Source organism: Acipenser ruthenus, chromosome 11, assembly GCF_902713425.1.
Source record: "Acipenser ruthenus chromosome 11, fAciRut3.2 maternal haplotype, whole genome shotgun sequence".
Classification (NCBI taxonomy): domain Eukaryota; kingdom Metazoa; phylum Chordata; class Actinopteri; order Acipenseriformes; family Acipenseridae; genus Acipenser; species Acipenser ruthenus.
This window is the reverse complement of record NC_081199.1, coordinates 41,510,241-41,535,092: the sequence shown is the minus strand read 5'-3', so window position 1 is coordinate 41,535,092 and position 24,852 is coordinate 41,510,241. Positions and strand designations below refer to the sequence as shown.

Below are 24,852 nucleotides of genomic sequence, written 5' to 3'. Positions count from 1 at the left end.
GTCTGTCACAGAGCTAGCCTTGCAGTGCTTTGAGTGTGGCGGCTGTTCCTGAGTGTGCCATTTCTCCCTTTTTGCAATGATCTGAAGCGTGGAAAATATTAAGTGGATAAAGGGGGAGGGCTGCCTGTTTTCACCAAATTGATGTTCCTTCTCCTCCGTTTCAGTTGAAACTGGGGCAAATGGATTTGAAGATTGCTTCCAAGGTGCAGTAGAAATACACACACTGTTAGCACCTTCAGGGACCTTCACTGGAGGTATGAAGTGTACTGTGGAAGCTATAGATGTGGTTGCTGTTGCTACTATTGCCAATAAACAGTTTTCACCCGAAAATGACAATCCTGAAATTGCATCACTTTCATTGGGGTGCTTTTATGTTAGATTGCGTGTGTGTGTTTTGTACTATTACATAGCATTGCAGGAGTCTTTCTTTCTAATAATCCCTTCTGCTTTTAACTCATTCCACAAGCCAGCACTCCATTACATTGGTACTTTCCTCTCAAGTCCATGGCCTACTTTTATAATTACACAGAACAAAATGATTTGCATGTGTGGAAACAATGCCAGTGTGATGAATCAAAACAACAAAAAAAAACTGTTTTAGAAATTGTTTTAGGCAACAGATCGCACACGTCACACAGACTTTTCAGGACATGGATTCATGTGCTGGGAACACTGATAGACACTCAATGTGTGCAGATAGGATAGCACTTAGAATCCATGTGCTTTAGCTTGGGGGAGGACTTGAATTGCACTCTGTATTTACTCGGGGAGCAGCCATGGAGCGCATGATCTCATTCTGTGGTGGACCGCAGCTGCAGCAGTTAAACAAGCAATAATTACAAAGATAAAATCACACCATGGTAAAACTCATACAGAGTCATTTCCATTACCAGAGAATTATTCCAAGGTCAAAGGAGTTGAAACAGTGGGTCACTTCAGTCCTAGGAAGCTCATGGGGTAATGACATTGTACCAAGCTGTATGTGTGTGTGTGGGTGGGTGCGTGGGTGCGTGGGGTAGATTTAATTAACCTAAAAATTATAGATTGTGGATTCATTTGTAGTGTTTTGACTCGCATTCATTGTAAGTTATCTTGATTCAAATGTAGCTTCCATTGACTTCGGCTGCTGATTTTACCCACAGATTGTATTCTATTGTATGGTGTATGTGGTTTTCATCACCACCCTTCCTTGTGTTCAGATTAATTAGAGGGCCAGCGCACCATTTTTATGAAGTGTTTTGTCTTTTTTTGAGTGCTGTAGGTCATGTAGTGTCTGTTTGTGGCTTCGCAATGGCATTGAACCAGCATTTCCAGCCACCTGCTTTAACTGGTCGGCCACTTTTACCAGTTGTACCCCAGAACAGATTTGATATTTTCCAGTACGAGTGAATTACTGAATAAGAACTCTGCATATTGCGGTAGGCCAGTGGAGCTGGCATTCACCTTCCTGTGATAGTAAATGATTATGGTTCAGTGTACCGTATGTGGAAACCCAGCAGTGAGTCCAGAGTGATTTGTCTTGTTCTGACTGCCTCGACACAGACCAACTATTAAAATGTATTTTTTTTATTTATTTATTTATTTATTTATTTATTTATTGCATTTATATAGTGCTTTTTATACAAAAGTATCACAAAGCACTGTACATTTGTATAGCATGTCACACATACAGCTGCCACAGTCAGACCATTTAAATAACAGTATACACATAATAATACAAAAGCAGCAATTTTAAAGTTACTTGAAAACCCACTAAGATAAGAAAACCATTTTATATAAGTGTGTTTTTAGTCTTGACTTGAAAACTGTACCTGTCCCAGCTTCCTTTGTTGACTCTAGAAATAACCAGCAGCCCTGCATCCTGTGATCCCAGAGTGCGTTTTGGAAGATACGAGGTCAGTAACTCCTGCAAATAACTAGGTGCCAATCCATTCAAGGCCTTGTATGTTAACTTAAAATCAGTTCTATACTGCACAGGGAGCAAGTGTAAAGTGGCCAAAATATGTAGGGGTAATATGTACTCTTTTCCTGGTTTTAGTCAGAATTCTAGCGGTGGTATTCTGAACAAGTTGCAAGCGGGATACCACACGTTTTGGGACACCAGAAAAAAGTGCATTACAATAAAGTGCATTCTAGATGAAACAAAGGCATGTATTAGCCTCTCGGCATCAGATACGGAAATAATTCCTGGCTTTAGGGACAAATATAGCTGGGTATCATCAGCATAGCAATGGAAGTTTACTCTGTGTCTGCGGATAATGTCATCTATCGGTAGCATATATAACACCACAGACAACTTCAGATAATGCCGATTTTTTTACCTCCCAATAGGGACGAACTGAAACCTATCAGAAAGATAAGATTTGAACCAGGATAGGACAAGGCCAGACAGTCCCACTGTGTTTTCAAGCGGATTCAGTAGGATGGAATGGTCTACAGTATCAAAGGCAGCACTTAGATCCAGAAGAATTAATTTATTATTTATTTCTTAGTAGACGCCCTTATCCAGGGCGAATTCTGATGGAAAGCCCAAGTCAGAGCTTATCAGCAGATCATTCACAACTCTGACAAGGGCCGTCTCGGTGCTATGTGCAGCATGAAAACCAGACTGAAACTTCTCGAATATGTAATTGAATTGCAACAACTCTCTCAAGAACCTTATCTAAGAATGGTACTGCATTCTCCTACCCTTTAATGTTGAGGGTTGTTCAGCTTCTCAAGCACTGCCTGACTATTCGGTAATAGACGTACTAAACATTTACAAGCTTCCTACACACATGCAGTGCTGTCTTTCAAGACATGAAAGGAGGAGGCCTGCTAATTTTGGGAATTTTAGTCAGCATTTATTTTTCCCTTAAAATGACAGAAAAGAAATGTGAAGTTAGTGCTACAGTGTGTCTTCCTTGTAAATTCCCATTGTGCAGAACCACTGATCGTAGTACTGTACCACAGTTTGAACTTCTGTATTTAATGGAAGGTAAGATTATATATATATATATATATAAATATAATATAGTTATTCCACATAAAGTGAATGCCATAATGGTATAAGAAACTGATACCTGATTGGCTTAGGTGCTTAAGGCTATATCTTGGGGACTGATAGAATGTTGCATGGACATTTGCTACAGAATTTAGTCATGTGATTTTCTTGTGTATTATTCCAGTAAGTGCCTAAAACAGTATGTACGCTGTACGTGTAGTAGAGTCTTGTCGTTACCCTTAGAAACTGCTGAAACAAAAATAAGCTGTATGCTAAAAAGTAATAGCCATGGGGCAATAGAAGGCATGTTTGTGTTCAGCAGTGGGAGGGTTGTTGGGTGTTGATTTAGGTGGTGTCGAAAGGCTGTCTTTAATTGCTCAGTTTGGAATTTGGAGATCTTTAGCCCATCACCTCTCAATCTCTCTCACTTGGAAGAGGCAGGTGGCAGGCACTCCATACTGTAATTAACATAGTCTTTTTCTCATTTGACCCTGCACATGTTCTGTGAAATGCGTGCTACTGTATCTGTACGCCAGGGTTTTATAAATGAGATTATACAACATTTAGGTATGATTATTAATCACACAAGCATGTGTGTGTTTGCATATTTGCTTTTAAAGAAATGTGCAGCTTGGTATTTTGCCACAGTTCTGCTGTAACAGGATGTACAGGTCCTACCCAGGCAGCCAGGTTTGTCTGCATAAGGGAAACTGGGTGCCGGATTCTGTTCTCCAATTAAAGGTTCACTGGAAAAGCTGGCAAGGAACAGAAGCTCCCAAAGAAACATTTTCCATTACTGCGTCTGTGAGAACCAGAGGAATGTTGCTGAACAAACGCATTTGTTGGCGAACCAGGATGATGATCCTGTTGAAATGTTAAAAATATAAAACCCATTGGCTTTGGGAAAGAAACCAGAGGACATTTATAGAGCAGCTTCAAATCAGAGACTGTAACCTTCCTAATTTAGAAATAAGCTGCTGAATTGTTACATGGAGTTCTGCCATGTTTATCACTGTGGATCAGTGTTTAAACAACACTGCAATGTTATTGTTTGAGATTGCAGTAGCTGCTCTGACTTTATGAGGAAACAAAGAGAGTAGACAGTATCTCCTACCAGCCCACTATATACAGTACAGTGCTTGCAACATGAACGTAACGTTAAAACCTGTGTTAATATAGAGTGAGTGCCGCATGGAGATTGCAGCAAAGGGCCCTATTTGTAGCATGAAGGTAGCATGAATCATGATACTTTAATGTTGCATGTGTACTGTATACTCCTTTTCCCTCTGGACACTTATCACTCTTCCTTAAATGCGCTTTACTTGCTCTTATCTGCTCCCTATTTTACTGCATTTAATCCTGAATTTTAGAGTACTGTAATCTGTCACAAGTATTATTTAATCTGTAGTATTTTGTATTTAATTATGTCCTTATGTAACTATCACTGACACTGTTATCTGCTCCATTATTTAATCGTATTTTGTCATATACTTGTACTCTTTAATTGTATTAATACTTGTACTGTGATTCTTGAAATGTATTTTTGTTTACAAGTCGCCCTGGATAATTATTAATAATAATAATAATAATAATAATAATAATAATAATAATAATAATAATACTACTACACCCAACGGTAAATGCATGAACAGATCAGTTTTTCTGATCACACCGTGTGATGTTTTGCCTAGTGTACAAGGGGCAGTACATTTGGAATCATCGAGAAAGATCTCCAGTTGAAAGATTTGTAATTTAGTGTATTCTGTTTCTTTTCATAGTTTTAGCACTATTAAGTGTCTAATGGTCATGGATGGTACTGTACATGGGCCAGTGCATTCTGTGTCATCTATAGTAGCTGGACAGTACAGCATGTTCACTTAGTGCAGGTTCCCCTGCGGTTCAGACCTCAGGCCACCGCGTTGTTGATCACCACATTTCTGTCTGCTCACCTCCACAGCAGTATTGCTGCGGTTTAGAGACTGTGGAGGAAGGGAAGTGATGAACGGCCTGTTCCATTTCCTCGCTGGCCTTGTTTACCTCTCTCCCCAAACCCCAGCCAACTTCTTCAGTGACCTGCAGTACAGATGTGGCCAAACGTTTTGCAGCGTCTAGAATTTTAGGATCGAGACATAATTAAACAAAACAAACAAACTCTATGAACATTGTTAAGTATATGGAAAATTACAAAGCGGTATGTAAATAATACGTTAACGTAACATTATTCAGCCGGTTGAATTGATTTTATAAAGCAAAATTAGTTAATTCTATAGGGTGATGCAAAACTTTTGGCCATAGCTCCAGCCCAGACTCCCACAGCACCTGCCGTTTCCTGTTACAGCACGCATTGTGAGGGCCAGGTTTTATTTGCAATGAAGAAAATGAATCGTGCTGGATGAGTTGAGCAAGGCAAACATACAGTGTAATTCTGAACTGAAGCTTCACAAAGCATTACCAGGACAGATCAAAGCAAACCCTTCCGATTTCGTAAATTGGATCCTCATCATCTTGAGTCCAAACAGTATCACGTAGCTGGATGAGGGATATTTTAAAGAAATAAAACCCAGAAAGCACGGCTTCTCCCAGCTGTGTGTACTGTAGGTCTTCACGGGTCAGATAATTGAGACGCTGGTATTAAGGTCAGTGTGTGTAATACAGGGAGATTAGTGTCAGAGCAGGCACTCGTGAGATAGCCAGATGCCAAGGAAAGGGGTGGGTGTGTGTTAGTGAGTGAGTATGTGTGGTGTGCTGTCCAGCCAGGAGTCAGATACTGTTCTGTCAAATAACTGTGTTGCCTGGGGAAAAGATAGATGAGCGAGGCGCAGAATAACAACATTACCTAACCAAATCAAAAGGGAGCCATATAGCACTGTACAGTAGAGGTCCATAATATAATACAGATCTCAAATACTGTACACTGAGCCTTTTCATTTTTTAAAGTTAATACATATTTTAATTCCCATTTTGAAATTAGATCGAAGGCGATATTTTGTGTGCGTCCAATGTCATTTTTTTTTTTTTTTTTTTTTTTTTTTATCAACTGTACCCCCTTTAATGGTAATATATTTTGTTTTGAAAGATACTCGTGGAATCCATTGCTTGATTTCATGGGGACCTCTGCTATAGTGCTCCGTGCTAAAACTGAAAGGGAACTGTAGAAGGTGTTATTTTAAAAGAAACCTGGGTGAAGCGCCAGTGATGTGAGGATCACATTACTAACTAGCTCTTTCTGCGCCGAGTCGTGTGTGTGGGGGAGTCACAGTTTCCAGGTACTGTACATAAACAGATCTGCGGAGATGGAATGTGCTCTTTCTTTACAGGGTCTAGACTGAATGAGGAAGGCAGATCACACTGTAAACCATGAAGCACAGTGTGATGCTCTACAGGACTGTGTTGAGGTGCATTAACCCAGGGTCAGGGGTCACATTCATTTAGTCATGCAGGTACTGTAGTCTGTAGCGAGCTTCTTTAAGAACCATTCGTTAACGTGGTCACTCTACCTAATTCTATTGCTTGTTAATGTTTTGAATGTGTGTGGGTTAAGGGTTTCATTATTTGTGTCTTTTTAGCTGTTTGAAAGCAGTGAGAGTGTCAAGATTCTGAGTTTAGCGGGCAGCAGTTTGTTTCTGATACTGAGAGTTTAATGCACTGTGTCTGTTAGTGTTAAGGACTCAGGGACTCATCAGTTCACTTGTAACTGAGTTGGTAGTAAAACCTGTACACATAAATCAGCAGTAAGCAGTAAAGGAAGAAGCACTGGGGAGGAATACATTGCACATAATTCTCTCTCCCAGAGGTCTAGTCTTTGACTTTATTGATTTGGGTTATGCGAGAAAACTTGCAGAGACAAGTTTTAAGTATTCTGTGAGCAGATGAAAATGTTTTTGGTGTGTAAAAGAAACACAAGGCTACTCATTGTCACAGTATAAAGAGAAAAGGGAACTGTTTTATTTGGTTCATTTTTATTTTGGCGGTATTTCAAGTTCAGCGGGGCAGCATTTCATGTGGAACGAACTGTACAGTACAGTGACTTTTTTAATATTCCTGTGACTGAAAAACACACTGTCAAGTAGTGATGGTCCTCCATGTCTGAAAAAAAAAAAACCTGAATTAAACAGAACAGTTGGATGCCTCCCAGCAGGGTCCTGTAATATAATGAGCAAAGCATCAGCCAAATGAAAACAAATAGCACTATAAAACTTCTAAAGGATAAATCTAATAATAAATAGCTTTATAGTAAACGAGGGAGTGCTGTGAGGCTGTGAGGCTTTCTTTTTCCCTGGAGTCTCTGTCTGAAGAAGATGATATTTCTCTATACAGATATAAAGAGTGCTGCTTTATTCCAAGTAGTTCTGCAAGTAAACAAATTGGCGCTGTACGGTGGCAGGTGAGCTGTTTTACTGTCTTACTGTATGATCGTGCTGCGTGCAGCAGGGCTCAACACACCAAGTGCTAATCCTCTTTACAATTTGCTGCTTTGCGGCAGTGTAAAAGGGTTTGGCTTTCGGAGGAATTTATTCTTTTCCCAGAAATGAAGCCATTGCAGTGCTTGACAAGACAGAGTCTTCTTACATAAATTACACAGGAATGGGGCTGACGGAAGTTGGTGACCAGTGTTTACTTTATATAGAACTCTCCCCACCCCTCCAAGTCTACAGTGGCAATGGGCCGTAACCCATAAATGAAGCTTTAACAGTCTGTGTGTTGGTTGTGAGTTCTGGTGACTCTGCACACTAGACCACAAGGACTGCACCCAATCGCTTTTATCAGATATACCTACTGTCTTTACAGTAACGGTTCAAAGACGACACCTGGCTGTGAGTCCCATTACAGTACTGGTAATTTCAGACTTTTTATTGCTTCTGTGTAAATTAGGTTTTGTTTTAATTGGAATTCGTTTTCTCCCCTGTTTCTGTAATACATCTTGCATTCCATTCTATCCATAGAGGTGTTGGGAACCTGGGTGCCTCGATAAGACCTTTCAGACATTCCTTACTCTCATCCTTGCTGTTTAAAAACACCAGAGCTCTACTAGGCCATCAAACTGCAAAGGGAGTGGATAGCACAGACACTGGGCCTGCTGTGACCTCACACTACTGTAGGCAGGGCCAGTGAGCGTGAGAGAGAGAGCTACTTAAAGTATGCTGTGTGCTAAGTGTGAGAAGAGCAAGCTTAAGTGTACCCAGCAAGCTCATGTCTGTGCAGGAGAGCTTGGCATGATATACCCTGGACTGAGGGAGCTCCCCTGCCTGGGGCACTGGGCTAGTCCACAGGGCTGGATCCGCTCTGCAATGTTTACATCACTGTAGACAACTCAGAAGAGTGATGCACAGTAGTGCGAGTTCTTTTATTGTAATGTACCTCAATACTGTAGTTTCATATGTTTTCGGAAGAGAAACTTTGCAATGTCAGAGCAAAATCTTAGTATCCCAGTTGTCTGTGTGCAGGAGTATTAGCGTGTTGGAACCAGTGCTTATGTCAGTATCCAAGCCAACTGCCACGAGCGGCTGGCTCTATTACTTCAGCTCCTCAAACCCAAGTCCCCTGAGAGCCTGACTAACCTTGATTACAGGTTCATGACGACTCGAGCTGTTTCCGAGCACAGTCCCTTGTCTGCAGAGGTGTATGTGGTTCACTGTCATTGCTGCCAGCACTGATTACTCTAGGGCAGGGGTGTCAAAGTCAGTTCCTGGAGGGCCGCAGTGTCTTCTGGCTTTCGTTCCACCCAAGCTCTCAATTACTTAATTGGTCTAATTATTTGATTAACTGGACACATTTAACACTTCTCTTCAGGCCTCAAAATGTTTCATAGGTGGTGTATCTTGAATGAAGTGCATTTTTAAAACCATCAACTGTAAAAGACCTTGAGAAATATTAAATATGTCAAATTCAACAAATAATCAGATCAGTTCTATTAATTGAGAGCTTAAGTTGGAATGAAAACCAGAAGACCCTGTGGCCCTCGGACTGGAGTTTGACACCCCTGCTCTAGGGTATTCCTCTTTGGGAAACTGTGCTGTCAAAAGAAGTTTAGTGTTGTTCCTCTCCACTCCATTCTCCTTTGTAGCAGAGTTCCTTGTCATGATCAGACTCCTGTTTTATCTTGGATACATTTGATGAGCAACGTTGGGCTGGGCACAATCTTTATGTTGAAATGATTACAAAAAAAAAGAGAAATAAGATCTATTAACTCTGCTGTTGTTGTTTAAGCTTGAGTGAGACAAAGGCGTAGTTTAACATCCCAGTTACTGTTGCTGCTGGAAAACCTTTGCCTTCAGCCTTTCCAATGGAGTGGAACAGCTTTTTTGCAGATGAAGGTCAAAGCAAAGCAGATCGGTGGTTTAGATGAATGCATTAATTAACAAGTCAACTGGACCACCGCTGGCTATTCTGAAAAAATCAATGCTTATCCAATCAAGTTGAATCTCTCTGTCCAATCCTCTGTCCCCTGTCACCTCTGTGTTTAACAAAACAGCCTCCTGCACTCAGATCAGCTGGTCTTCCTTGTTACCTAGGCCCCTGATTTCTGTTAGCTAGGGCCCTGATTTCTGACAGCACAGCAGACAGGACAAGGTTAATGCATTTCACAGTCTGTGTGGATACAGTGCTACAGTACAGCGCTACAGTAATTTGCTATGTATAGAATGGTTTTGGCCTGAAACATACAAAGTACCTGTGAGAGAATCATTAAAAGTTTCAATACAACAATATTTCATTTTGCTGCAAAAGCATCGAGGATACCTTAAGAAGAACTTGAGGTGTTAAACACCATAATCCAGACCTACTGTAGAGTAGCAGACAAGCTTCAGGTACTACAATATCTTATGTAAACAGCAATAACTGTGTGTACAATGCTGTAAAAAGCCTTGCTATGCCCAGTGATGTAACTGCCTCTTTCCACAGTAATTCCACTCTCTTGATGGTGATGGGCTTCAAGCTGAATTTCCCAACAATCCCAGGAATGTTGTGCTGGCTCTGCCCCTGCATGTAGCATATTGGTTTATTTACATGTCACCCCTCCCCCTCACTAATTCCTCTGTGTATGGAGCTGCTCTTTGTCAGGGGCTATTGTTTAAGCAAGTGTGCTGTTTGACAGCTTGGATTGATTTAAGGTAACATGACTGATAGTGAAAGGCAGGAGGCTTTGAGGGGCAATGTGACTCGTGCACACGAGCCCTTTGACCTGTGGGGGGTGTCTCTGTTTGGAGGACAGTCAGTGGACACACAGCAAAGCAGGGCCAGCTCTTTATTTAAAGCTCATCCCAATACTGCTCTAGTCTAGTCACTTCGCTTGCGTCTTTTTAATGATATCACTGTCAGATCATGAAGTTGCACACAGTACATAATAACGTGGCTTGACTAAGAACTGTTAACTACCACTGCCTCTGAAGAAAAAAAAATCCTGCCCTCTCAGATTATGGAATTATTTTTGCTTCTAAGGCATCCCTCTGCTTTCAGAGGTGTTATCACAGCCTCTGTTTTGTTTACCGCTTTCCTAATCCTCTTCAGCAGGACAGGAGGTGGGAGCCTCCAGCAACACAAGGCTTATCCGCTAGTCCTGCTGCTCTCCAGGCAGGACCAGGAGAAGAGCTTATCTGTGCAAGATAAGAAACACTGCTGTGCCCTTCAGCTCCTGCGGATTTGGGATGGGAGTGGGGTTTCTATATCAAACACCTAGAGGATTTAAAGGAAAACAATTGCACTTGTTCAGTAGTATTCTATCGCCCCATTTGAGATGCATTATCTTGTTCTGAGTTGAGTCCAAGCTCATTACACTGACCAGGCAAATCTCGGAACTGTTCTGGCTAAACATTGGAGTTGTCTGGTTCTAATGCTCAACCCTTAAAACTACTGCACTGTGCAAACCGTCATTAATCTGTAGAAAACTTGCAGTGGATCAGAACCCTTTGGCAATGGATAACATGTTATTGTTTCAACTTCAGATGTCTGTGTCAGGAATGGTCAGAGGTGAAGGGGTTCAATATGTGTGGGGAACCTGGACCATGCTCAGGGAACTTGATTTCCAGGTTTCCTGACCTTTGCACTCCGTCACACTGATTTGAATTTTTGGGTCCCAAGGGTTCATACAAAAATGGGGAAAGTGGACTTCATCACCTAATTTCCTTGCTTTTGTTTTTTTTAGACTGGTACAGTAGTTGAAGGGGGGTGACTATAGTCCCAACTGTGTCCCCCACACTTTGAGCCCATGCTGCTGAAGTCTCACAGTGGCCTTTTATAGCATCATATCTACAGTAGGCTTTAAACATTCAATCAGCCTGACTTTGTGACGGCTCCCAGCTGTTCTGAACACAGGAGAGTGTGTCAGTGAAGATCTTTACATCAGCCTGACAGGGAGCTCTCTTGGGACTGTGTGCCCTCTGTCAATCTGTCTGTGCCAGCATCGAGCACCACCTTTACTCAGTGTTAGTCAGGTCCTCCAGGAGAGAATGGGATTGTGATCAGGATATGACTGGGAGTGGGAGCTACATTTCATTGGGTTCCTCTCTCTCTCGCTCTCTCTCTCTCTCTCTCGCTCTCTCTTTCTCTCGATTTACAGCCTCTGCCTTCTCAAGAATATCTAATCCTCTGTTTGCATTGGCATTGTATGCAGTACAATAGGGGACCAGCCCGGCTGTAAGCTAGCTCTAAATGAAGGTAATTTAGTAGAGAGAGTGGCGGTTTCAGAAGCTGTTATCTTGGCACAGGGACTGATGTTCTCATAGCATACAGAGGTGCTGTTTCAGAGAGACTTCTAACGATGCTGGAACGCTGTATTGTAATGTAACCCCAATTGCCCTTGGTGCTTAGCTGCATATTGTAATTATTTTCATCTGTGCAGGCATATGTAATGAGGTTGCTTCTTGGCAAAACTGATTTAACTGACAAAATGCCTGATCAGCTTTCCATCATTGGCACTCCTTGAAGTACTTTGTGTAACTTTCTCCTCTCCCCCCTCCCTCCCAGTATCTGTGGGTCCTGCCTCTGTGTTTGCAATGAGGCAGGTCTTCCTGACCTGCTCTGCTGCAGGCACTGATGGGCCTGTCTGCTTCCTAGCGCCGATCGGCTCGTTTGGATTGCTCACACTTTGAAGGTTTCTTTAATCATTATTAAAACTGCAGCTTCAAAGATACACGAGTGGGCCCTGGTGCCTAACAGAGCTTTCCTGAATTCCCTGTGCAGGACCAGGTGCTGCTGCTGCCTCAGCCTGCCCCCCTCCCTCCTCCCTAATTAACCCAAGGGTGAGGATGACGACTGCTTCCTGGCCCCTACATGGCTCACTTCTGTATGCATACAAATTCACTGAACAGAACAGCCACAGTACAGCACATTCATGCCATTGGACTCTGTAACGCACCAGATTACTGTATTATCTACTACTGTTCTTGTGATTTGTCTTCTGACCAGTGTAACGTTTTGTACACATGGTGCTAACAGGGCAGCCTTGTAAATAGTGACCTCTCTGAAAACTTCAGTCCAAGGATGGCATCAGTCTGCCTGGCTGTAAGGAAACAAATATATAAGCTTCTAGTCAGTGTCAGGTTAAAGTGGGGGGTGGTACTAATGTATACTTTGTTACACTGTTTTAGGTGAGGTGTAATATGTGTATAACAGTATAGCAGTAACAAAAGGGCTGTGTATTTTTGGAGTCCGCGGCCCTTTGCTGTAATTGTGCAGGGAGCTTGTGTATTATTTCGATGCTGTAATCTTGCAAGTTTGAGCAGATCGATCTGCCTCACTCCGGCCCAGCCTCTTATTGTTTGTATTAATCTGTAGTGAGTCCAGCACCCAGGAAAGACTCCCTTTCTGGAGCGTGGAATCGTCTGTGTAACCACAGAGCGTGGCATTGCTGTAACTGCAGTCCCACACATACAGTACACATCGCACTGCTAACATTCAAACATGTGTGTGGGGCTATTACTAAGCATGGCTGAGGGTTATTTATTTAGTTATTTTTTGGGGGGGTACGTATTGTCTTCAGTTCAGTACTTGCACTGCACTGTAGCTGACCTCTGTTAATCGACAAAGCGGGTTAGGTATTTGAGCATCACTCCCAGTACAGTAAATAACAAACCAGTCTGGGGACAGTCCATCCCAACCAGAACGTCATTCAGTTTCAGTCTGAAATACTTTGCACTGCACCCAAAACAGACCTTATTTATCAGTCCGCAATATACATCTTGCTGTAGAATCATCTCAGCAACCAAGAGAGCACAAACACTGAATATTGTTGTACATTGCAAAGCAATTTCCAGAGCCCCTGCCCCCCTGCCCCCCTGCACTCCATGCCATTTGTCATGCTATCTCCTGGTGAAGCATCGTGTTCTGCATGCAGCAGGGCTGTGTCGCTGTGAATGGGTGCTGCATACTTCGACCCTGCTGCATCACTCATAGAGCTGGCCCCCAGCTGCTATAAACCCCTTATTAATCTGTATTCAAGAAACTCAAACTGTTGCATCACAAAAGGCAGTACCTTGCAGTTATTGTAGCAGCCTATACTTTTAGCAGTTTAAATTAATGGCATGCTGATGTATGTAAGAGGGGTTTATAATATCCTCATACAGTAAGCAGCACTGGTCTGCAACAGGAGAAAGCAACTTTTTTTGAATGTTATTTGTTTTGTAAGAGGGACTTGCTTTTCCTTCATTTCACACTTCTCACCTGAAGAATCCTTGAATAGGCATGTGTTTCAATATCCCTCCCATTTGAGAGGTAGTGCTTCAGACCAGTGGCTGTCGTCTCTCTGTGAGCGGTGGAAATCAGAAAAAGAACAGCACAGCTCACTTCGACAGGGTGCCTGCACGTTGCTGTAGGGCCACTTTGAGAGACAGCAAGCTGCATTTTATCGACATCTTTGGAAAGCAGACAATTTCTGGTCTTAAGCCATGTCCTGTTATATTAGGATTGAGGATGAAAAGCTCTTGATGTGACGTGACATCGACATATTTTGCCTTACAATACACTATCAGTATCTGGCTGCTCTGACTGGTCAAACATCTCTTTTTGCTCAATTGAAGTGCTGCACTGTAGTTCTGCACTTTATATGTTGTGGGTGTGAGTGACCACTTACATTATGTACCACATTTGCAGTTTCCCATGTATTTACCACCTGTTTGTGATTTACCATGCTTGCCTACAGCGTACTTGTACTCTTCTTCATTACTCCTTGCCATGATAAACCACAGTCAGTTTTAAGGGTAAACGCATCAAGAGCAAGGCTACAGCAGCACAGGAGAGCCTGTTAAGAGGAGGGGGTTGCCTCTGGGTGTAGCAGCACACAGTGCTGTGGAGCACTGCCTGTATCTCACTGCTGCTCTTGTGGGTTTCCAGCACTGCCTGTATCTCACTGCTGCTCTTGTGGGTTTCCAGCACTGCCTGTATCTCACTGCTGCTCTTGTGGGTTTCCAGCACTGCCTGTATCTCACTGCTGCTCTTGTGGGTTTCCAGCACTGCCTGTATCTCACTGCTGCTCTTGTGGGTTTCCAGCACTGCCTGTATCTCACTGCTGCTCTTGTGGGTTTCCAGCACTGCCTGTATCTCACTGCTGCTCTTGTGGGTTTCCAGCACTGCCTGTATCTCACTGCTGCTCTTGTGGGTTTACAGCACTGCCTGTGTCTCACTGCTGCTCTTGTGGGTTTACAGCACTGCCTGTGTCTCACTGCTGCTCTTGTGGGTTTCCAGCACTGCCTGTATCTCACTGCTGCTCTTGTGGGTTTCCAGCACTGCCTGTATCTCACTGCTGCTCTTGTGGGTTTCCAGCACTGCCTGTATCTCACTGCTGCTCTTGTGGGTTTCCAGCACTGCCTGTATCTCACTGCTGCTCTTGTGGGTTTACAGCACTGCCTGTGTCTCACTGCTGCTCTTGTGGGTTTACAGCACTGCCTGTGTCTCACTGCTGCTCTTGTGGGTTTCCAGCACTGCCTGTATCTCACTGCTGCTCTTGTGGGTTTCCAGCACTGCCTGTATCTCACTGCTGCTCTTGTGGGTTTCCAGCACTGCCTGTATCTCACTGCTGCTCTTGTGGGTTTCCAGCACTGGCTGTGTCTCACTGCTGCTCTTGTTGTGGGTTTCTAGAAGACTGGCGTCTGGACTAGCCCTATTTAATTATATAGCCAGTGTTTTTACAAAGCCATGCGTGCACATTCAGCAACAGTCTGAATGTGTGGAATTGTTTTGTCAATTTAGGTCACATCTACTGTATGTTAAGCTCTTTTTTTCAATTTCAATTTTGATTTGTCTGTTACATTTTTTTTAGGCAGTGTCTGCCTACAGTACCTATCTAAAACATGACAGTGAGTTAATTTATATTGCACTTACTGTTTATTTTTTAAATTTTATATATATATATAGTGCTCCCTCGCTATAACGCGGGTCTCGGGGGACACACAATATGAGCTTTATAACCAAAGAGCGTTATAAACAGGGGAGGGGGTGGGGGCCGCCGCAGGACACAAAACAACAAAATAAAATAACTCCCTCTCTAGCACATATAGTGAAGCAAAAATGTAACTTTCTGTGAATTAACCATAAAGCACCATGTAATCAACGCTATATTTTTTTACAAAAAAAAAAATAAAAAAAGGTAACATTCCCACTCGTGGATCATTTTAATTAGCAGTTTTTAAAACTATAAATAGCTGGCTAAACGGCGGTTTGGAGTTCAGTTCGAAGCGAGAGACAAGCAAACCAAGTGCGAGAAGGAGAGCGAGCCGGGAGAGGGGAAGAGGGAATGGGCTTGCCCCAGGTTTGACTGTCGGAGCGGGGCTGAAGCATCTCGTCTCCCGGAGAAAGCCGCAGCTCCTCTCGCAGCAAAAAAGTAAATACATTAGGAAAGATAACCACATAATAGGCCTAATATTTATTTAGTTATAAACCGAATGCTGAATAAGTCTGTGTTATAAAGTGCCAGCTCAGTTTTTCTTCAGTTCAGATACTGTATCAAAAGGGAGAGACAGAATCAGAAGTTAGACTGAGAAGTTGTTTGGACAACACAGGTACTGTATTTACTGTAGAAATATTGCATGAATCACTAGTATAGGGAATTGGGAGACATGCTGTAGGAGCGTTAATCCGAGGCACGTTATAACCGAGAGCCTTCTAGCGAGGGAGCACTGTATATAGGGTTTATTTTTGTTTTTTTCTTGCATGAACCACCACAGAAATATGACAGGTTTGCGGTTCTGGTTTAGTAAATAGCAGCAGTGTTTGGGGGGCGTTTGGATTTCCTGAGTGCTCAGAGGCTATCAGTGTATAGATTGGCAGTGGATGGGGGAGAAGAGATACTGTAGAGTACAATTAAAGCAAGAATGATGAAGATTTAATGCAGAGATAAAACAAGCAGCATTTCTAAAGAGAACAAAAATAATCCAGGATAATCCCAGTCGATCTGCCACAACTCCTGGCCAGCAGATTCCTGTTACTGTATCCCTTGCATGGACTGATCAGACACCGAGCAGTGCTGCAGCTGATCAGACACCGAGCAGTGCTGCAGCTGATCAGACACCGAGCAGTGCTGCAGCTGATCAGACACCGAGCAGTGCTGCAGCTGATCAGACACTGAGCAGTGCTGCAGCTGGCCGCTAACGTTCAGTATGCTGCTCTGGAGTGGCTGGAATCGAAAGCCTCAGTGCTTTTGGAATTGCAGTGCTCCCTCTTCATTTCACCATCGGACATAAAAAACATGAAATACTAAAAACAGTGAATTATTGAAGGGCCGTTGTACAGTAAAATACAGGACTTTTATTACAGTTAAGAGTATTAAAAGTGAATCGACCAAATGAGAGAATCCTCTTCTAGTAAAACAGTTATCAGGGGAGTGCTGTTCAGCTTTACACACGACTGTATCCATTCCTGTCTGAACAGTCTCTGTAGTCTCAGCAGTGGCAAAATACGTGGTAAAATGTCATTATCCCCTAAACCAAAGTTTAATAAAGATTCTCTTTGCTTTGCAGTGACAAGCCAAACCGTAACCTTTTCCCCTACTAAGCTAAATTCTAATGTTTTAAATAGGTGCAGCCTATTAATTAGCAAATGTAATTTATACTTTGAGCATTTTGTGCCATATGTTTCTGAATTGGTGTGACTTGCATATTGTAAGATTCATATGAGTTTGGTATTGGAGTCCCAGCAAGCGTGCACATTAAATCAGTGATGTTTAGAGCTGTGGGAAGCAGTCAGTGTGAGCTTCTGTAAGGATTATCAGTGGGGTTTTAATTGGAGATTGTTGTGAAGGGGGAAATCCAGCATTGAATGTGTGTGGAATATTGCAGCATTCCTTTCCTGATCCTCAGGAAAACATTATTGCAGCTGTACCGTAACTCCCGGAATGTGTTGGAAAAAGTTATTTTAAAATGAGAGACTGGATTGATTTTAAATCTAAGAAGATTAGCATGTGAGGCAAGGAGTGTTTTAGTTTGTGCACAGGTGGGATCCAAAGCCTGCAAGCTGATTTTAGTGCATTTATTTAGGTACAGTTGTGTGAATCAGTTACTAGTCCAGTCGACAAACGTTTTCAATTGTTCAGCACTGCCTTCATCAGTGTAATATGATTAGGGCTTCTGTTTTTCGGGTTTTATTAATTGTATTTTTCGGTGCTTATTTTTAGCTATTTTTTAGTTTTATGTAAATCGTTTTTTTTCAGGGCTTTCGTTTTTGATATCCACTGTGGTGCCCACTATATGAAACGTCGGTTACTTTCCAAAATGCTTGAGCATATACAATATGTATAGTAGTAACTCGACAGTACTTGCACACTTAAGTTGTACCTTCTTTCCTTTGCTGTCATCCACAGTGAAATCCCTATGGTCACAGGCACATTCTTCTGGGGTTTTTGTGTGTAGGCGTTTTTGTACATTTCGCCACAATTCTGTTTTAAAACCTCCGTATCTTAACTGTAATACAGCTTGAAATCCCGCTAACAAGCCTCCACCCTGACTGTAATCTTGTTTTAAATCTTGCAAGCGGAATCTCTGGGAAATGTATTTATTATTATTTTTGTAGTACGTTTTATTTTTTAATGGGAATAGGGTACAGTCAACATGAATTGATTAACCATTTCCACAGTTTTTCCGATGTTTGTTTTTTTGGCTATCCACCGGTTTCATTTTTTTTGTATCGGGGGTGTTTTATCGGGTTTTATCGGTTAAAACCGAAAATCAGAATCCCTAAATGTGATTTACTGTAGCTGAAACGTTTGTACTTTTTAAAAGCTGCATGTCCTACTTGTCATTCCCCTGTGCACAGCACACAGCATTTCCTTTACTAATCACACAGACAAAGCAATTTAAATGCAGACATGCAGTGCAGGGAGCAAGCCATTTCTTGCTACTCCGGCGGCAGCATTTGGACCTGCAGTAATAAAACTTGCTAATTTGAGCATCAATGGGAAGCTTTTGTCCTGATTGAATGGTAACGGCCCCAACTTGTTAAGTGCTGTCTGCCCATTGATACTCAAAGTGTTTACAAGAAACTCTGTCTCAGAAAGGACACACGCACACACCATCCTCAGCAGGAAGGCAATTAGGGAAAGGCTTGGTTAGGCAACCAATTCTGCAACGCTCCTCAGACACTCCTCCAGCAGATGACTGTACTATATTTTAGGGAGGTTGGCATCTACTTGAATTGGGGGCATTAAATGCAGTTTTTAATTTTATATATATATATATATATATATATATATATATATATATATATATATATATATATATATATATATATATATATATATATATATATATATTATGGTGGACCAGTAGCAATGTTAATAAATCCAGTAAGAGCTACTGGAAAAACATAGATTCTTAAAGAATGATTTCAGCTTGTCTGTAACACAGAGCAAGCCCAGGCAGTCTCCCTGGTACTGTAACACAGAGCAAGCCCAGACAGTCTCCCTGGTACTGTAACACAGAGCAAGCCCAGGCAGTCTCCCTGGTACTGTAACACAGAGCAAGCCCAGGCAGTCTCGCTGGTACTGTAACACAGAGCAAGCCCAGGCAGTCTCCCTGGTACTGTAACACAGAGCAAGCCCAGGCAGTCTCCCTGGTACTGTAACACAGAGCAAGCCCAGGCAGTCTCGCTGGTACTGTAACACAGAGCAAGCCCAGGCAGTCTCCCTGGTACTGTAACACAGAGCAAGCCCAGGCAGTCTCCTTGGTACTGTAACACAGAGCAAGCCCAGACAGTCTCCCTGGTGCTGTATTGTACTGTAACTATAGTAGGTGGCAAGAAGCCTCTCCATGCTGCAGATGGGTAATAATAGCAATGAAAAAGACAAGCTGAAATCATGCAGTCTGGGCTGGAGCCAGTGGCATTCCAGAGAGGCTGGGGCTCCGTAGCTCGCTCACTCGCTAGGAAGGTTGTGGGAGCTATTTTTTTTTTTACTTGTGAGCAGTATGCAGCTCCTGGAGAAGATTCACAAGCTGCAGTGGTCAGCTCTGTAGTTTATTTCAGTGAAGATTCACAAGCTGCAGTGGTCAGCTCTGCTCTCGTTTATTTCAGTGAAGATTCACAAGCTGCAGTGGTCAGCTCTGTAGTTTATTTCAGTGAAGATTCACAAGCTGCAGTGGTCAGCACTGCTAGTTTATTTCAGTGAAGATTCACAAGCTGCAGTGGTCAGCTCTGTAGTTTATTTCAGTGAAGATTCACAAGCTGCAGTGGTCAGCTCTGCTCTCGTTTATTTCAGTGAAGATTCACAAGCTGCAGTGGTCAGCTCTGCTAGTTTATTTCAGTGAAGATTCACAAGCTGCAGTGGTCAGCGCTGCTAGTTTATTTCAGTGAAGATTCACAAGCTGCAGTGGTCAGCTCTGCTCTCGTTTATTTCAGTGAAGATTCACAAGCTGCAGTGGTCAGCTCTGCTAGTTTATTTCAGTGAAGATTCACAAGCTGCAGTGGTCAGCTCTGTAGTTTATTTCAGTGAAGATTCACAAGCTGCAGTGGTCAGCACTGCTAGTTTATTTCAGTGAAGATTCACAAGCTGCAGTGGTCAGCGCTGCTAGTTTATTTCAGTGAAGATTCACAAGCTGCAGTGGTCAGCTCTGCTCTCGTTTATTTCAGTGAAGATTCACAAGCTGCAGTGGTCAGCTCTGCTCTCGTTTATTTCAGTGAAGATTCACAAGCTGCAGTGGTCAGCTCTGTAGTTTATTTCAGTGAAGATTCACAAGCTGCAGTGGTCAGCACTGCTAGTTTATTTCAGTGAAGATTCACAAGCTGCAGTGGTCAGCTCTGTAGTTTATTTCAGTGAAGATTCACAAGCTGCAGTGGTCAGCTCTGCTCTCGTTTATTTCAGTGAAGATTCACAAGCTGCAGTGGTCAGCTCTGCTAGTTTATTTCAGTGAAGATTCACAAGCTGCAGTGGTCAGCTCTGCTCTCGTTTATTTCAGTGAAGATTCACAAGCTGCAGTGGTCAGCTCTGTAGTTTATTTCAGTGAAGATTCACAAGCTGCAGTGGTCAGCTCTGCTAGTTTATTTCAGTGAAGATTCACAAGCTGCAGTGGTCAGCTCTGCTAGTTTATTTCAGTGAAGATTCACAAGCTGCAGTGGTCAGCGCTGTAGTTTATTTCAGTGAAGATTCACAAGCTGCAGTGGTCAGCGCTGCTAGTTTATTTCAGTGAAGATTCACAAGCTGCAGTGGTCAGCTCTGCTCTCGTTTATTTCAGTGAAGATTCACAAGCTGCAGCTACAGTTTGTGGAGTAAAGCGATTTTGTTAATAGTCTGTCAAAAAAAAAGACACTCCTCTCTTTCAACCCTCCCCAGCTTATTTACAGAGCTATCACTTGTCCTCATTGTTGACAATAAAACAAGCGCATTACCCAAAATGACCCAGTATATACACAGAGGCGTGTTTTAGAAATAAGAGCGATGTACTGTAGTGTACATGGAACAGGCTAACCCTGGAGCGCCACATCAGAGTATGCTTTGTATACATCACTTGCTTTTAGTTTGTGCTGCTAACAACTGCGCTCACAGGAGCTCCATTCTGAATGCCACCACCCCTTATCTCTACAATGGCAAGTGAATCCTTCTCACTAATGTACAGTACAGTTCAGTTCCTGCAATGTTAAATATTTAGTATTAAGAGAGACCATGTATTTACTTAAACCCCAGTAAGTTTATGACAGTTTTACAGGAGCCCTGGGACATGCAGCTCCAGGGCCTGAAGGAAAATACTGGTGCTGAGGGGCTGGTGTGTGCTCAAAGCCCCGGGCTTTGAGATGTGATTTGTTATCAAATTAAACAACATAATGTAGGTCAAAACGGTGGCTGGAGAGCTGTTTAGGAAAGTACTTTCTGTACAGTTGCCATGGCACTCGTATGTCATGGACTCACTTAGTTCAGTATCAGAGATCCCTGAGCATGACTGGGATGTATGGGGTTTAGGTGCAATACTAAATGATGCTTCTACTTAGTGTTAGTGCTGTCGGTTCTGCGCTGTTTATAAAATACTGTTTTTCTTCCAGGACTTGTTATAGAGAAAACTATTTGACCTGAAGATTGCAGGATTATCGGGTTTAATGGGCACATTTTCCCTCCAACAGAGCCCTCCGGTACAGCTCAGAGGAACAGATGGCATGACGTGAAAGATTATGAATTCTGGTTTAGCCCTTGGCTCGCTGAGCAATGTACAGGACTGTGGCAATGTGCCCCGCCCCTGTGTGCATATTATGTGTTGTATGTTGCGTGCGTGTGTTAATGTTGGTGTATAGATTGGTACACAGGATATAAACCGGTCTGTGTTTCACGTGTATTTAAAAAGTGTAGATTTGTATTTAGGCACGAGGAGGGCACAAATCAATTCACGTGCTGGGATTCAAGTGAATAATTAATTAGTAATTGAATCCCAGCACAACAGTATATATAGATGCACATTTCTTTCACTCAGTGGTTGGGTGTTCGGTGAGTGGAGAACGGGATTGGAGACGGAGGTAATTGTGAATTGTAAGCGTAAATATAAGTGTTATCTGCTCACCGTGTTTGTTTGTCTGTCTAGTCCGTTTTGTTTGTCTATTTATTTTGGCCTCAAGTGCCGTGCCCTGTGTTTTGTCTGTTCAAACCTTTTATTTTCTGTTCTGTTTATTAAACACCAAACCACACCCCTCTGTCTGTTTATTTCCTGCTTCTGGTCTGACGCCACCCACTCCGGCCGTCTTTGTGACAAGGACTACTAATTAAACTGTCAGCATCCCACACATAGCACACATTGCTGAGGTGTCGGGAGATGCTGAGCAGGACAATACATCCAGGCCGTCTTCTACTTTCCTGCAATACACACACGCTCAGGACCTGGGTTCAATTGCGGTTGTTCTTTGGCATGAATGGAACCTGCTAATTTCAATCGCACGGTCTCCAGCTTGCTGACAAGTGTTTGCCTAGGTGCACAGTATGTAGCATGTCAGTTTAACAAGATGACTACTTGCTCCTACACTCTTACAGTACATAGTGTTGTGGAAGGCTGCCTTCCCCATGTCAGGCAATAATTGGGTTGATAGCCACGCTTGGGTGGAGAAGCTGAATCTCATTACTAGTGAAGGGTGAGAGAGTGTCGCAGGTTGCTGGTGCAGTGTCGAGAGGCTCTCCTTGCCTGCTTTGTTCTGTCGGAGAGTGCTCTCTCTCTCGCTGTCCTGCTTCACTGCCCTGCCTATAGGCTGCGAGTGTGCACATTGTGTGTGCATTTCTCTTTTTCATTATTTGCAGTGTTTAACTGTGCGTCCAATGATGCAGAATGCATTCATCTTTTGAGCTGCAGCAGTACCTTCACATTTCTAAACCAGTGTTTTTTTTTTAATCGTCTTTGTTCTGTTCAGTTTTGTGTGAACTTCTCAAATCCCAGTATAAACTCTTCCTGGTGAATGCTTGTGATGTGCTCAAACTAAAAAAAGGGGTTACATCGATTTGAAGAATGGAGCAGGGTTGGAGTCCATTCCTTTTTATTCAATTTTAATTCATTTTAAAAATCAATTCCCAATTCCTGTACCAATTCCCGTTCCCTTTTAATCAATTCCAAGTCCTTTTATGACACAGGCTTTATAGAGCAAACAAATATACAACTTGTAATTGGAATTGATTTAAAAAAAAAAAAAAAAAAAAAAAAGAAAAAGCAATGGGAATTGGAATTTAAAAAAAAAAAGGAATGGAGCGGTGACCATGGAATGGAGCGGTGACCATGGAATGGAGCAGTGACCATGGAATGGAGCAGTGACCATGGAATGGAGCGGTGACAAAATGCAGCCGCAGAATGGTCCCAGTGCAAGATTAGAAAGCCCATTAGAATCTACAGTAACACGGTTTCTCTCTTTTTGTGTTTTCCAGATGCCTTCGTAAACAGCCAGGAGTGGACCCTCAGCCGCTCAGTCCCGGAGCTCAAAGTGGTAAGTGTCTCTCCTCTACCTTCAATGTTGAGTTAAACCCTAGCAATGAGATACTACATTTCAGTGGATCTGTCTGTATAAATCCAGTCTTGTCAAGTCAGGAGAGACACTTGAGCGCTATTCTAATTATCTAAACTGTCCTAAGTCTTACTCCACTTAATCATCTGAGTTGCTTTTCGCTGGACTATCTCCAGAGCCGCAATTTCCTTTTTGTAATGCTGTCAACGAAATTGAGCGCAGTCCGTTATGCAGCCTCATCAAAACCTCCTTTGATTTGTCCTCTACACTTTTCAGCCCAAGCCCCTGCTGATAGGACAGAGCGTGGCCACAGTGACACAGTTACAGCACAGGGCTGCTTGTCCTCCCTGACCTCTCATCTTGTAATACATACAAGGCACCGACAGTGGATAGCTGGACAATGAATCACTTCACTGTCTCTTCCCTGTCAGTGTTTCTCTTGTCTTGGCACAGAGTTTCTTTATTTGTTGTTTCATTTCCAGCAATTCATCCTCTGCAGTGAATATGTTTGCAATTTAGAGGCTGACTGTGCAATGCAGTTGTGTAAGGGCTGCATGTCATACGTTTGGATCGGAGCTCGTAACAGTAATTTCTTCCTTGTATAATATTGGAAAATGCTGCAGTACTTTTGATATTTTAAGCCATTTCTTTGTAAAGTTGTTGCTGTTTTAGCCAGTCCAGCTCCAGAAAAAACACATGATTATTTACAAGGCAGTGTGTTAAAGTCACTGACTTCAATGGACTGACCTCATTCTCCCCTAAATCTGTATTTTTAGTGGGGAATGTTGTGTTTTCAAATCATCAGATGGTTTTGTGTGCTTTTGTGATATTGGGCAGTGTTAGGTGTCCACTAGCAGTGCATAACACATGTGAAGAGCAGCCTGGACAACGTGTGGATCCTCTGTGTTTGCTGGCCAGTGCTCTCGGATCCTAGCACTTTCCCTGCTGCAGTGTGCTGTCAGTGCCTGGTGTGATGGAGTATGAGGTCAGCTCTGGTGCTTCTCTCAGGGAGTGAGACGGCAACTCTGATCTCCCCAGTTGTGACAATGACCTCTCTGTCACTCAGCTGACACGCGGTCCGTCAAGTGCTCCTCACAGCTGACTCTCACAGAGCCATCTGCAATTCTGAAGAGCTGCAACTGAGCAGAATTGCCATAGTGCTGCCATTGACCCTGGAAATGTGGCTTGTTCATTTGACTTGCGGGCACTCTGAGAGTCGCTGTACTGCAGAGCTTCATTCACTGCAGTCCTGAGAGATCTCCCGCAGAGTGAAGGACAGACCAACGCTTCAGCTGGGACTTTGCCTGCTTGACTTGGTTTCTTCGAGTACACAGTAGTTCTTCATCAGAATGCTTGAAGATTTGAATGAGAAACATACAGCCATTGTATAGCAGGCCAAGCCATTTCAGATGAGGTTAATTTGTTGCACCTGCTTCCTACGGGATACTGTATAAACTCTGGTGTGACTGATTAAGCTCTTAGTAAAGCCGATT

At 42.8% G+C, this 24,852-nt stretch overlaps 1 protein-coding gene across 7 annotated transcripts in view; it reads left to right on the top strand.

Moving 5' to 3' along the window:
• agap1 (ArfGAP with GTPase domain, ankyrin repeat and PH domain 1) overlaps positions 1-24,852 on the top strand; it is a 202,457-nt gene that overhangs the window by 74,251 nt on the left and 103,354 nt on the right. For all 7 annotated transcript variants that reach the window (XM_034045625.3, XM_059034002.1, XM_034045626.3 and 4 more), the window contains exon 2: positions 23,283-23,341. In XM_034045625.3, coding sequence (XP_033901516.3) covers positions 23,283-23,341 — 59 coding nt within the window. The remainder of the gene's footprint in view (positions 1-23,282; positions 23,342-24,852) is intronic.